The 13,862-nt window shown below is 35.4% G+C and overlaps 1 protein-coding gene and 1 non-coding gene across 2 annotated transcripts; both read left to right on the forward strand.

The window, feature by feature from the left end:
* Positions 1 to 1,526: 1,526 nt before the first annotated feature.
* On the forward strand, positions 1,527 to 12,313 carry meigo (medial glomeruli). The gene is made up of 7 exons (XM_053767922.2): positions 1,527 to 1,948; positions 2,934 to 3,056; positions 3,682 to 3,912; positions 4,382 to 4,443; positions 6,151 to 6,298; positions 8,181 to 8,316; positions 9,147 to 12,313. Exons 1-7 carry the CDS (start codon positions 1,757 to 1,759, stop codon positions 9,215 to 9,217), a joined length of 963 nt encoding a protein of 320 aa, XP_053623897.1. The 5' UTR covers positions 1,527 to 1,756; the 3' UTR covers positions 9,218 to 12,313.
* On the forward strand, positions 7,332 to 7,404 carry TRNAM-CAU (transfer RNA methionine (anticodon CAU)). The gene has a single exon. It is a non-coding gene; the product is annotated as a tRNA-Met (tRNA).
* Positions 12,314 to 13,862: the final 1,549 nt, after the last annotated feature.

A 13,862-nucleotide genomic window follows, 5' to 3' on the forward strand; every position in this document is an offset into this window, starting at 1 on the left:
TTTTAATTTTGATTCATCGATATAATCAATGGGAAATATTGTAGTACCGTAGTACCCCTACAAAATTTGTTTTAAATAACATTTTTAATTACTCGTCATTGTAACGGCTTTGTGAAAGATATCAATTCAAAATATACATATATGTTTTTGATACGTGTTTTAACACTGAATGAAGTAGTTAATTGTCTAAAAAGGGTATATTTTCCTGTGTTTAAAATGATTACATAAAACAAAAGTCGCCTGCCTTTGTTTGAGTAAAAAAGTAGGTATTTGATTTGATTTCACTTTGAGAACCATTCTAATATAAAGCAAAGTTAAATCCGCTGCATGTTGCACATAGTATGTACTCTACTCGTCGTATTATAGGATTAGAAATAATATAAAGAAGGTACAAAAATAATATTAAACAAAATAAACAAAATAATATTATTCGCCACATACCAACGACTTTTTAATGGTTTAGATGTGATATTGAAACTAGAAGGTGCCATCTAGCATTCAATTAAGTCATTATTCTCTATGGTACGTATGATTAAACTTTGAGAACCATATCTATGAAATGTAAGAGTAATATTAACTCCCAGCCATCCGAGATGGCGCTGTAAATTTAGTTTATTGAATTAGGAAGATACTTACCTAGTTCATCATTACAGCTCCATATAAAATTTGAATAATATAGTTACACTTATACTATATCAAACAATATATAATCTTTAAAAAGTAATTTACTATAATTGATACTTACGCCATCTTACACTTAATAAAATTATCATTTTTATGTCGGTAGGTAGGTACCTAGGTAATATTAAACTTTGAGAACCTTTCCAAAAAACAACATAGAGAAGTTACAACACCGCGAGCGAGATGGCACTGCAAGTAAATTATCGCGGCCGCACACAGTCCATTTGATAGATTATTTTAGAAATATTGTTCCACATACTCACATGGTCCTAATTCTCATTCGGCATCTCATTTATTTTAACAACCAAAGTGGGAAAAGTCTCGACTCGACCGACAGAATTTTTTATATGAACTCTTTAAACCATAATTGGGGACCTTGGAACGAGTTGTATTAATAGATTTTTAAAACCGCAAAGAATAGCAAGCGAAATGGTACCTACTTTATTATTGACTAGAGCCCCGTCCCGACTTCGCTGGGGTAAAAATTTAATAAATTATACATCTAAACTTTCCTCAGGAGGAATCGTATGATTCCTCCGGTGTATGATTATCTGGTGAAAATCTCAATGAAAACCAACAGACGCGGCAGAGGACTGTTATAATAATAAGGTATGTATACCATATTTCGTTTTTCATAAATACCTAGGTATTCGCCTGTCTACTAATTCCATGGTGTGTATCCTTACATTACAAGAGCGACAAAAGGGTCAATGCAAAAGCCAAAATATTTTTTTTTTAATTTCGTGGCTCCATCGTTCGCCAAAACGATGATTTTGCCAACGTCACGGTTCTTTCTTTTCCCCGCAAAAAGTGACAGTGACAGGCTTAGTGTAAAAATGACAGCTGACAGATGTTTGTTGCTTGTGTGGCGTTTGGCGTGTATGATTTTGTGGATACGTGTTGATTTAGTATTCGCAGCAGTAAATCTTTGATTTATGTTACAAAATTTTATGAATTACGTGTCACACGTTCTAATTTATGAGATACCGGTAACAATTTATCGGGCTACCGTGTAATAGTTATTACACTTTTTTCAGAAATCATTAATAAATTGAACAAGAAAACGTAAACAAAAATGTTGAAGGGGAAGACCGAGTTCAAGTTTATATTTTACTCGGTTGCTATATTTGTATGTTATTTCGTGTTTGCAATATTACAAGAGAAAATAACCAGAGGGAAGTATGGACAAAATGACAAATTCACCTGTGCCTTGTCGCTAGTTTTTGTGCAGTGTTTTGTAAACTACATATTTGCCCAAATTTTGATGGTAAGTAGACTTTTTTATCTGATTCCCAGTTACATTTCCAAAAAGCGTTTTATCAAGTGGGCGGCTGTTCGCAAAACCACAACCAAATCTTAAAAATGGGTCAAGGCTGAGGATGCCCCCACATATGAGCAGAACAGAGGTTTCTTTGAAATACAGTTACTATTACCATGAGGTCGAAAAGGACCACCTAAAATATTGGTATTTGATGTGTCTAAGTAATGTATTAGTTTATTTTTGGGATTGGATTCAAATGTACTGCTGCCAAAGTAAACCTGTTGTCACTTTATAGCACAATTCTTGTGGTTTAAACTTGTGTAACACTTGTGGATTCATGTATGCCTGTGCCTGGAAGACTGTTCACAGTAGAGAAGAAAGACTAGGGTATGTTACAAGGTAGCTTATGTTAAAAGAGACTCATAAAATGTTATTTCAGTTTATCCCTTACAGGGTAGACAGAGAGTAGGTTTATGAAACTCGAGACCTCATTTAGATTTATGGCAACTATTGGTAGAAATGAAATGAAATAGTGACAGGTTCCTAGTCTATCACCTATGAGAAAATCTCTAAGCCCAATATAAGGATAAATAGCACTGTGGCAATGATTCACATGACTGTAATGATTTTGTGTATTTCTTCCACTCCCAAACCAGCCCATGCTGGTAGAGAGAGTCAACTCCTAATTTTATAACTAGATGTTGCCTGTGGCTTCCCACCCATGGGAATTTTGAGATAAAATGTAGCCATAGCGAATCTTGGATAATGCACCTTTCTAATGTTGAAAGAATTTTGGAAATTGGTTTGGTGGTTTTGGAAATTACCTGCCTCAAACATACAAACTCACAAAGTCACAAATGCTTGCCTCTTTATAATAATAGTATATGTATGAAACACTGTATTATTGTGTGTTTTGAATTAACCAAACAAATTGATAAAGATGTCTCTTGATTTCTTACATTTTATGCAATGTCTCATTCTGTTTTTTCAGTTATCATGGAAACACGAAAAGGACACCACAAAAACACTGTACTACTTCTCGTCGGCACTCACATATCTTTTGGCTATGGTCTGCTCCATCATGGCACTGCAGTGGGTTAACTACCCTACACAGGTAAGGATTATGCAAAACTTGTTCCTTTTTCAACTTAAAATTGTTAATTTCAGTTTCAGACATTCCTTGTTACCGACAGTTACCTACATTAAGTTTTTTGACATAACCATGCTTTTTAGAATAGATTAGGATTGTATGTTCATTCCAAATTTGGTACAATCGGTGTCAAAAATGTCTTAAAAAGAAGTTGTCCTATCCCATCTGTCTGTCCGAACACTATAAATTTAGGATTCTATGATTTTATGACAAACTGCTAGTTATTAAGTATATAAATTTGTCACATGTTTTACCAATGGCATGCAATATATCACAATAAAAATAATAAATTAAGAAGTTTACTATGTACACTTTCTATATACACATATTTATACTTACTATACGTATACAAATGAAACAACCATGTTAGATGATGAAGGTAGATCCCCCATGAGGCTGACATAGTCACACAAAGTGCACTGAAGCCTTGTCAAAAATTTAGAAGAAAAAAAAATATGAAGATGGTTATACTTTATTCTTTCATCCAAGAACAACTTTTTCATTTTGATGAAGGTATAAACAGAGTAGTGTACAAAAGAAGTCTGTAGAAGCAGCATTTCAATAGCAAAAATGTAATTGTATATTTCAGGTGGTAGGAAAAGCAGCGAAGCCAATCCCAGTTATGATTCTCGGGGTTTTAATAGGCCGGAAAGTCTATCCTATGAAGAAGTACTTGTTCATCTTGCTGATCGTCATCGGAGTGGTCCTGTTCATGTTCAAGGACAATGCGAGGAAGACTAGTGAAGACCAGGGCTTTGGTATCGGGGAGATACTGCTGCTCCTTTCGTTGACTATGGATGGACTGACAGGCGCTGTGCAGGTAAAATATAATTTTATTTTATTGACGACTTTATGAAAATATATGGTCGAAGGAAAAATTTAATCTAGAAGAGGAAGGAAAGCCAAGAAAGAAAATTTTATAGATGAAGTAAAAGACTGGATAAAAAGGTTGTGTTGTATAGGCAGATAATATATATGGCAGGGAACAGAGTATAATGAAAAATCCATTGACAGGAAACTCAAGGAAATTTATTGATTGAATTGTATTATTATTAGTTGTTGCATGTGGCTCCAGCTGAGGTATAAAGTAGCTTATGTCTCTCTCCAAAAATCAACTGATTCCAATAGTAAGTTTAAGTGTTAGTGTTATTTCAAAGTTTTAGATCTATAAAGTATAATAAATCTATTATAAAGACAAATATTATTTAACTTTTTTTACTACTGAAAAGAAAAGGCAAAGGACATTATTTGAATTGTTTAAAAATAAAAATTTACAAATAAAATTTCAGGAGCGAATCAAGAGTGAATCCTCTCCAACAGCTTACTCTATGATGCTCAACACTAACTGGTGGTAAGTTTAATTTTATTTTCGAATCCTATTAGTATTATAAATGCGAATGTGTGTGTGAATATGTGTATGCTTGTTACTCTTTCATGTAATATCTACAGGACCGATTGTTATGAAATTTGGTATATGGGTGGAATATAACCTGGAATAACACATAGTGTAATTTTTATCCCAAAATTCCCACGGGAACGAAGTCTCGGGGCACAGCTAGTACTTATATAAATGTATCATAATATAATATAGCATATAATTTTATTTATCTAATAATCAATTAAGCTGGGGGAAATTGAACAAGTTAAAATGGAAAATGAGAGCCTGATAGACTGACAACGGAGTGACCTTCTGATTATCTTTCTAACGGTTCTGTATTTTCTTTTTTTATGTACTCTTTTCACTATTATTTTTTGTCAAAATTTTGATTCAAGCGAATGTTTTCTTTTAAAAAATTACTTTTAGACCTGGCTTAAGCGAATTACACTCGATTTTGTATGACATGTTGTGTGAAAATTGAAATATGATGGCATTCAGCGAATCATAGACCAAAAAATAATTGAGAATATTTATGACATTCTTCACACTTCATACGAATTTTGTTAATGCGAATATTTGTGACGATGTATGTTTGTTTGTTACTCTTTAACGAGAATTCTACGGACATTAACACTGGTAGAATATCACCTAGAATAGCACTTTCTCCTTCATTGTCGTATTCCTCATTGCTGAGGGTCGTGGTCATTACATGGAATGAAACACACATAACGACTTTCTTGGCATTATTAATGGAGTGGTTTGCCATTGTCTTCTCCATTTCACACACAAGTTGATAATCAACCAGAGTGTAGGTTTCCTCACGATGTTTTTCTTTACCGGAAGCAAGTGGCACATGAGTCAGATTGGTATACAAACTCATGTGGTACGAGTAGGATTCTAACCTGGAACCTTTCGGTTCACAGGCGCGTGTCTTAACCATTACACCACCACCGCTACAGAATAGCACTAGGTACTCTTTATGCCGCGAGCGAGCGAAGTTATTAGGCACAGATGGTGCTATACATAAATAAACATAGTTATAAACTTAATGTCGTCACTAGCTGTCTTTTCTTAATCTATATGTACAGTCAGACCTAAAGTACATATACTAGGTCATTACATATGAAATTGGCGTTTTGTTGTACTGGCCACTTTAATCACAAATTTCTCCTCTTTGGTTAGGAATTCCAAATTCAAATTTATACAACTATTTACACATGTATTTGTGTTTCGTTAACCGTCATTCATTTGTTTCATATGTAAAGACCTAATAATATGAATTTATTTCATGTTGTATGTAAGTTAGGTTTTGCCACGAATTATATTTAGACGTATTTGCTAGTGCAGTTGCGAATTAATATACGTTGTGCTGCGAGCAAGTATTGAATACATCATCATATTGTGTGTTTTGTTTGTAACGCGATTACTTACGAACCGTTGGTCTGATTTTGATAAAATTTAAAAGGTATGTAGGATCTGTCAATATAAATTTTTAAGTTCGTGGGCCAACAAAATCGTTTGAGTCGTTTTTGAAATATTTACAATAAAAAAAAAATGTGTTCGCGAGGTCGAAGTTCGCGACGAACATTTAGTATTTTTATTTTTATAGTACAAGACCAACAGGTATATATAAACAATTGAATATATGTATAACACACATATACCCTAATATGTTTGCAGGTCTATGTTAATATCTGGCATCGGTGTACTGTTGAGCGGGGAAATCTTCAAGTTCGTGTCTTTCGTGTCACTGTACCCTGAAGTGTTGGTCTACGTGACTGCCTTCGCGCTCACCGGAGCCCTGGGACAGCTGTTCATATTTTTCATGGTATTTATATAACATATTAAAATTTCAACACTAGCTTTTGTCCGTGGCTGCGTTTATTATGTGTGTCCGCTCAGAACTTATTTTTGTCAATATCTCGAGTTCTAAGCAACGTATCGCGATGAAAACTATACCAGAATTTAAGTTGGACTTTTTGATTTAATTTTTGTGAGGCGCGAACTAACATACCAGACTGACAGAAAGACTGTGAAGGTCACAACCACAATTTCACGTCAAATTTTATATTATAGTAATTTCTCAAAGAGCTACAAATTGCTGGCGTGTTGGAACGACCAGAACTGAGAAAAATTGTCGAAAGTATATCATTTAAATATTTATAAATGGATCAACTATGATTTAAAGTTAAAGTTGGTTGGAAAAAAGCCGTGCTGTGCATAAAATTACAAGATCGAAAGTTCAAGACGTGGTCTCCAGGGTCGCGATGGAAGGTGAGAGCAAAACTGTAATTGAGTGGTATCCCAGAAATGAAAAACGGAGCGTAGGACATCCGGCAGCAGACAGGCCTAAAAGAAATTGCTGGCAACACCTGGACAAGGCTGGCCCAGGACAGAGATGGTAGGCGTAGACGGAAGGAGGCCTATGCCCAGCATTGGGTCAAGGAGGGCTCTTGAGATGATGATGATGAAAATAAAAAAATAAAAACTAGAATCGAGCTGAGCAAGTTCCCCCTGGCATATAGAAAACCAAAGCATGCGGCGTTCATTATTGACCTTTGTTAGCCTATAGCTTTTTAAATAATCCCATAATAATAACTTAGAATTAGAACCAAGAAATCCATAGACTTACACAATTAGTTAAATGTCCGTCCATCCTGAGGCACTTTTCTTACCGTCTCTTTTAAATATATATTAGAAAAATCTGCTCATAATAATGTTTAGAAATAATTATCGGTATAATAAAAAAGTGTCCCAAAATTCCCACTCTAGTAAAATTTGGTTTTCAATTTGTACTTTGTTATTTTCAGTTGTTTTGATTTTAAGTAGATAAAGAAGATAATTTCGGTTGTTTCGTCATAGCCTCGGTGGCGCAGTAGGTAGCGCGTAAGTCTCATAATCTTAAGGTCGTGAGTTCGATCCTCACCCGGGGCAAACCTTTTTGGTTCTCTCATTTATTTATTTTTATTTTGGAATTAGTTTTTATTAAATAATATTATGTTTAGATAATAGCAATCATCGTTGATCCAGCTGCATTGTTACAGTCTATGAATTTATTTATTAACTTTTAACTGTCAATCCGGGTTTTTTCGCTAGTAAGGTAGTTAATCATGTTGGTAAAATACAAGAAATAAATAAATAAATGAGGACAAACCACACATATTGAGCTAGCCCCAAAGTAAGTTCGAGACTTGTGTTATGGGATACTAACTCAACGATACTATATTTTATAACAAATACATATATAGATAAATATCTAGGACCCGGGCCAATCAGAAAAATATCGTTTTCCATCATGTCTGGTTTCCGGGGATCGAACCCGGGACATCTCGGTTCAATGGCAAGAACTTAACCACTGCGCCACCGAGGTCGTCGAAATATTACTAAACATTACACAATAATACTAAACAATATTACTAAACATTATACAATAAAAACATAAAATTATGTTAAACTAAAAACTATCTAACTTATAAATACTTATAAATTTAAAATATCTAAAGAAGACATTCATAATGTGAATGAATTAGCGTAATGACCGTAAATATATCAATTAAACCTAGATTACATATATTTTTTACAATTCTCTGACCTTGTCAACTATGCTATTGATAACTAACTTGAAACTTCCCATAAAGAATCTACCCAAGGTATGGTATCTTACCACTTTATATGCATATGTTATTTAAGTGTTTTGTCTTTTATATCAGGTGTCAGAGTTTGGTCCGCTCCCGTGCTCGGTGGTTACGACGACGAGGAAGTTCTTCACCGTTCTCGCCTCTGTGGTATTCTTCGGCAACGTACTCATTCCCCGGCAATGGATCGGCGCCATCTTGGTATTCTCTGGTTGGTATTACGTTCGTTTTATTCGAGATTTTTTTTTTTATCAGAGAGTGAAGTACGGGTTTCCATTTAGTTTGACACTATCGATTCGATTCGAAGTGAGACGCAGCGAACCAATCGCATTGCGGTGTGGTTGTCGTTCCGTCACAATAACGCACTTTGATTGGTTAGCTGCGTCTCACTGCGACAAGATTCGATGGTGTTATCGCGGTGCAGTTCGCCGAACACAGTTGCGGATTCGGCATACATTGCTGATTTTTAATTGCGGTAAATAGTCTCATACAAACTACGCAATGTTCATGCAATCTCGTTCGCATCTGTCAGAATTTGGCGATAGTGTGTATGTACCTCTTGGGTCAAAGTTTTGATGTGCCGACATTTGTTGTTCATTCCCTCAAAGTTTACTGGACGGATTTCGATGACAATTGGGTTAATGTTATATGCTATAATCTGAAATAGCGCATTGCGTAGTTTTCAAAAGTTTCTAGTCAAATAAATAAAAAGAAATATGAAAGACGTGTGATTTTTGTCATCGGTAAATCACATTCAAGTGTCAAATTAGTAACTTTAGGGCTTTGTGTATTTCAATAGACTTATATACTGGTATTACAAGCGATTTGGCTCTGATTCGCACGGGGTCATAAATGTTTAAATAACAGCGATTAATGCATCAAAATCATACATATACAAATAGCGACATCGTTTTATACTTTGTAATTATAGCAATTAACATTTTTATTAATAACTGACTTTGTCTACGCCGCAAGAATAAAGACGAGATTTTGTACTTTGACCCACTGTATGTTATGCGAAATAAATAATTTGTTTTTCAGGACTCTTCCTGGATATATTCTACAGCAAAGGAAAAAAAATGACCCCAATCAAGGGACCTCTGAAGAAATGACAGTCCTCGAGCCAGAGGTACCTATAAATGCTTTAAATGGACAAAATAATTCGACAACGTGTACAAATCGTACAACCACCAATGTATAATAATATTTAGTCATAATTTGAATACGATGCAAACATGTTACGGCTAAAAGCCAGGCCCCATTGCTCCGTTGCGCGCCGTCCTCTATCTGTTGACATCATCGTCGACGGACAGTATGTTGATTCGACGTACGACAACGCAAGTCAGTGTCATAACCTGTAGAAAGCAACGGAGCACGACTGAACAATGAGGCTTGGCTCTTAAGTGTGTTACTTAATATGTTTAACCGGTAAATGTTGAATTTGTTTTCGTGGAAAGGCTAATGTTATTATTTTTCCCATTAACGAGTTGATAATGAGTATACTAACTGTTTTAAAGAAATAAAAAGCAAAAACCTAAATCATATCATTTTATATTTGCGTTTTTATAAAGTAAAAACTGTAATTGACATATGCCTTTCTTTAGAACATAAATTACCCGGCTAAACCCAAGTTTGACTGTAGATCCATTTTTAGTTAATTTTTTTACTGTTCAACCCAAAGTAGAGCCAATATATTCCATACATAGTTACCCAAACAAGCGATTAATACCATGATTTAGTTACTTATAAGATAGTTGTAAAATATATTCAAAATATATTTCATTAGTTTTGTCTTCATCCGGGATATAGCGGTACTCGCAACTGTCCTATTATAGATAGTTTTGCTTTCGACTCTCTTTCATAACTGTTGGCTGTCTCACTCACTTATTTGAAAATTTTTCTGGTTTCTTCCTCCACCAAAAGGAGTCTGAACCTAAGGTTCGCTTTTACTCATCCACTAGTTGTCCGGCAATTTTATTAGTCAGACCATTGGCACGCTTATCATCCTTGACAATATCAAGCCAGCACTAAAGTATTAATATTCGCAACGGAGGTTATAATTTACAACGCCCTCACTTAAGGATGGTGGCGTTAGTGGGCAGTTATGTATCAACATAACTGCACTGAATCGGTCCTGAATAAGGAGTTAGTAGGGAAAATCTCCCCCTAAATGGGTCGTCGGATTCCAGAGCTTCTATGATATTTCTGATGAACGCACACGAAAGGAAACGAGTTACATTCTCCCCCTCTAACCCCGGGATAACGTCCGAGTTACACCTATTATAAGATTTTCTGTCGATCGGACAGTTCGCCCAGTCAGCATCACAGAGGGGACAGGTGTGCGGAATGACATTCCATCTGTTAGAAACCCTTCGTGGGGAGATGTTACATGTAGCATATCGAACCTCGCCCCGCGCTTTTATCTACTAATGTAAACGCCTACCTCACTTGGTTCACGCACGACATAAGTGTCCTAAACTCTTGTGCCACATTTTAAAACTCGTATCCTGACAGTCAGAGTGTACATCTTGTGTTAAATAATTGTCAGTCAACTTTTCGGGAACATTTACCGTGCCATCTAAAACGTATAGTCTAGAATCACTAGATTTATAAAAATTACATCCATTATTATCAAAGCCTTTTACAGAAAGTAAATTTGGTTTTAAATCTGATACAAAAGCAACATCACTGATCTGATTGACCACGTTCTCAGGTGTTTTTATTGAAATATCTTCAATGCCACAGCATTCGATCTGTTTTCCATTCGCAACAGTAGTGTTACTGTTATCCAAGGTACCGTTATCCAAGATCTTATACTCGTATCTGAAAATCAGTTACGTCTAGAGGTCATATGTCTAGTACATCCTGAATCTACATACCATTTGTCTTTAATTGAGTTATTATAATTATTGAAAGTTGTAAATTTGGTGTCATTAATTTCACCGCATTGTTTTTCTCCTTCTTATTTCTCATCGGGCAGTCTGGTCGTTTATGTTGGCCAAATCCCCATTCGTGGCAGCTACTAACCCATCATCTACGTATATGGCTGTCCATTGATTGATTGAAAGGCAGCAGTCAGCTTCAGATTGTTTGAATTCCGTCCATGTCTGTCCATGTTCAAAGTAGGAATTTCAACACTGTGGTGCTTGTTTTAAACCATATCAGCTCCGGTTTAGTTTCAAAACATTTGATGTACCGTCACTGTAACTCTGTGGTGTACTGTAAATCTAAACAATAACAAACATTAAATTGTACCATATCAAGGTTCTTTTGTGCTCTCGATAGAGCTATCTAGATTTCGTTTGACTCTTGACGCCCATTTACAAGACAACGTTTTCTGCCTTCTGGCAATATGCATGGAGTCTGTACATTAAAATCAATTCAGTACAGCAGATCGTAGTGAGACGCATGCAGCGCGTGATCGTGTTAGGGCTTTGCGTAATTTGCATTTTATTTTAATTTTAATTTAATACAATTTCAAAGAATATCGTCCAGATGGTAGGCACGGCTGGTTAATTTTTGTTGATGTTCTAAGTGACATTTTATGAAAGATAATGTCTCGTGACTGAACAAGTATATTTTTCTTTCCGTTATTATGGTTGTCGAATTCACCACCATTATCGCTAAGTCCGTCCTTGAGTCTTCTTCTGAGCTAGCACCAAGGTAAGTTTATCCTTGACTTCTGACTTGTGTTTCAATAAATATACCATACGATAGCTAGTGAAGTCATCTTTAAACAGTTAAATACTCAACGTTTTTATAAATTTGTAATGCTTAGTTACATTTAATCCTTTGGTAAACAAATGCGCAGGCATATTGGCGAGTATTCCAATGCAATGACATTAATTAAATGTTCTCAAAAGAAAATTATAACGAATATCGAATTGTTTTGATCTTTTATGTATGCAATTATTATTAACCAACTTTAGTGCAAACTGATCCAACTTTTGTGAAAATGTTTGTGTGACAGAATTTTATTTTTGAAGTGTACAAATATTCTTTTTCGTTAGACAAAAGCTATACAAAACAAAAAAGTTTTTATAAAATATTTCCCCTTTGTTAGAAAAGCAATTGGCGAAATAAAACATCGGCCGAGATTGCATAAGATTATTATATTTTTATTGAGGAAGAGACAAAAGTCAAGTTGACATTTTTATTTTAGATTGCGACCATATAGTCCGATACCCTTTAATGAAAAGGAATCAAAACGTACATAAAAACCTGAAAAATGATACAAGATAAGCGATATAGCTTTAAAGAAAAATAAATATTTATTAAACCCTAATAATCTAATCGCCTCAAAGGCTTAGGTCACAATGTCGGCTAGAAATTTTACGTCTTTATTATTCCTTCAGAAAATTTTTCACGGATAAAATGATACTTTGTATCGATATGTTTTGTTCTGCTATGATGGACGGGAATCGTTGTACAGTGCCAATGTACATCAAACCTACAGGTTATGTCATATACTAACCTGCGTAAGAATACAACTTTTCTTCGCAGCACTACATAATGTAGCGCCTGACGTTTGTGATAGCTGGGCCATCCAAAGTCAAGCATATCTTGGCCAAAGTGATCTCAACATATCTTTCTTTTACATTTATTGGAGTACTGTCACCTTCTGGGTAACCCTTTATACAATACAACAGATTTTCATGTTTTAAATACATACTCATTCGGAATTTCCAGATCGCATACCTATCTCGCCCTTTCAGTTGAGTGATGCCTACATGATATGGGAAAATGAGATGGCATGTGGCCGTTAGTATCGTGCTACTTGTTGTTTGTCGTGTATGTTGCGTGGTAGTCCTTCTGTTTGCATACTATTTGTATTGATAGAATGTTTTTCTTCCTTTGAGATTAATCTATGTATTGAATATACATACATTGCATGTAATGATAATTATAACATTATCATTATGTATCGACGACATTAACTTATTTTAATTGTAATATAAATGGATATAGTAATGGGACTTATTATAATATAGAAAAGAAAAGATATTATTTATTAATTTTGGTGTGCAATTCCATACTCTTGTGAAAGATCTTTTTATCGCAATTAGATAATTTTGTTAGGAATGAAAGGTCCGGTCGTATACTGTAATATTTGCAATGCGCTAATTTCAGGGTCGACTTGAGGTCTGCACGGCGCTACTCACAACGACTCTAAATCATTGGGCTATTTAACTAATTGTTCATGAGCTTCGTCTTTCATATGTTTCACATGTGGCTGCAATGAAAACTCTCTTGCAGCATAATCCACCGCGACCGTAGGGACAAACTCTTTTTTGTCCGCGTAATACCCAACCGAGAGGTGTTCTTGCTTACCATGTCTTACCTCAGATGCAATGAGCAGGGACCTATTGTCTTGTCCTATTAGTATAAGTGGTTCCGCTGTTGCATTAGACGAGTTGGTCACTAATGTCTTGTAGATGTTCACAATGAGCTGGAGCTTCGGTCGGCACAGACTGGGTGGATATGTTCAGACTGTCTATGGGACAGTCAACAGCTCATCATTCCCGAATTCATTGCAAACTCGCCGCTATTATCGCGCCATGCAGAGTAACTTGATGAACTGTTGACTGTACGTGTCTCGATATTAATTATATTATTTCTGTACTTACCTTTAATGGAGTACTTTATTCGCTGGGAGCTAACAGCGTCGACGCGCGCTCCCGCTCTATGACAAAAGATGCTGCTGGCCTAGCGACACCAATCTTGACTGCCAGACGTGACGTCAGCGATGTAGTGAAC

The sequence above is a fragment of the Plodia interpunctella genome, chromosome Z, assembly GCF_027563975.2.
Source record: "Plodia interpunctella isolate USDA-ARS_2022_Savannah chromosome Z, ilPloInte3.2, whole genome shotgun sequence".
Taxonomy (NCBI): domain Eukaryota; kingdom Metazoa; phylum Arthropoda; class Insecta; order Lepidoptera; family Pyralidae; genus Plodia; species Plodia interpunctella.

Excerpts from the sequence above, each read along its gene's own strand:
- meigo (XM_053767922.2), top strand. The coding sequence starts at position 1,757 with ATGTTGAAGGGGAAGACCGAGTTCAAGTTTATATTTTACTCGGTTGCT. Across the intron at positions 4,444-6,150 it reads ATGCTCAACACTAACTGGTG|GTCTATGTTAATATCTGGCA; the intron begins GTAAGTTTAATT and ends ATATGTTTGCAG. Across the intron at positions 8,317-9,146 it reads CGCCATCTTGGTATTCTCTG|GACTCTTCCTGGATATATTC; the intron begins GTTGGTATTACG and ends TTTGTTTTTCAG.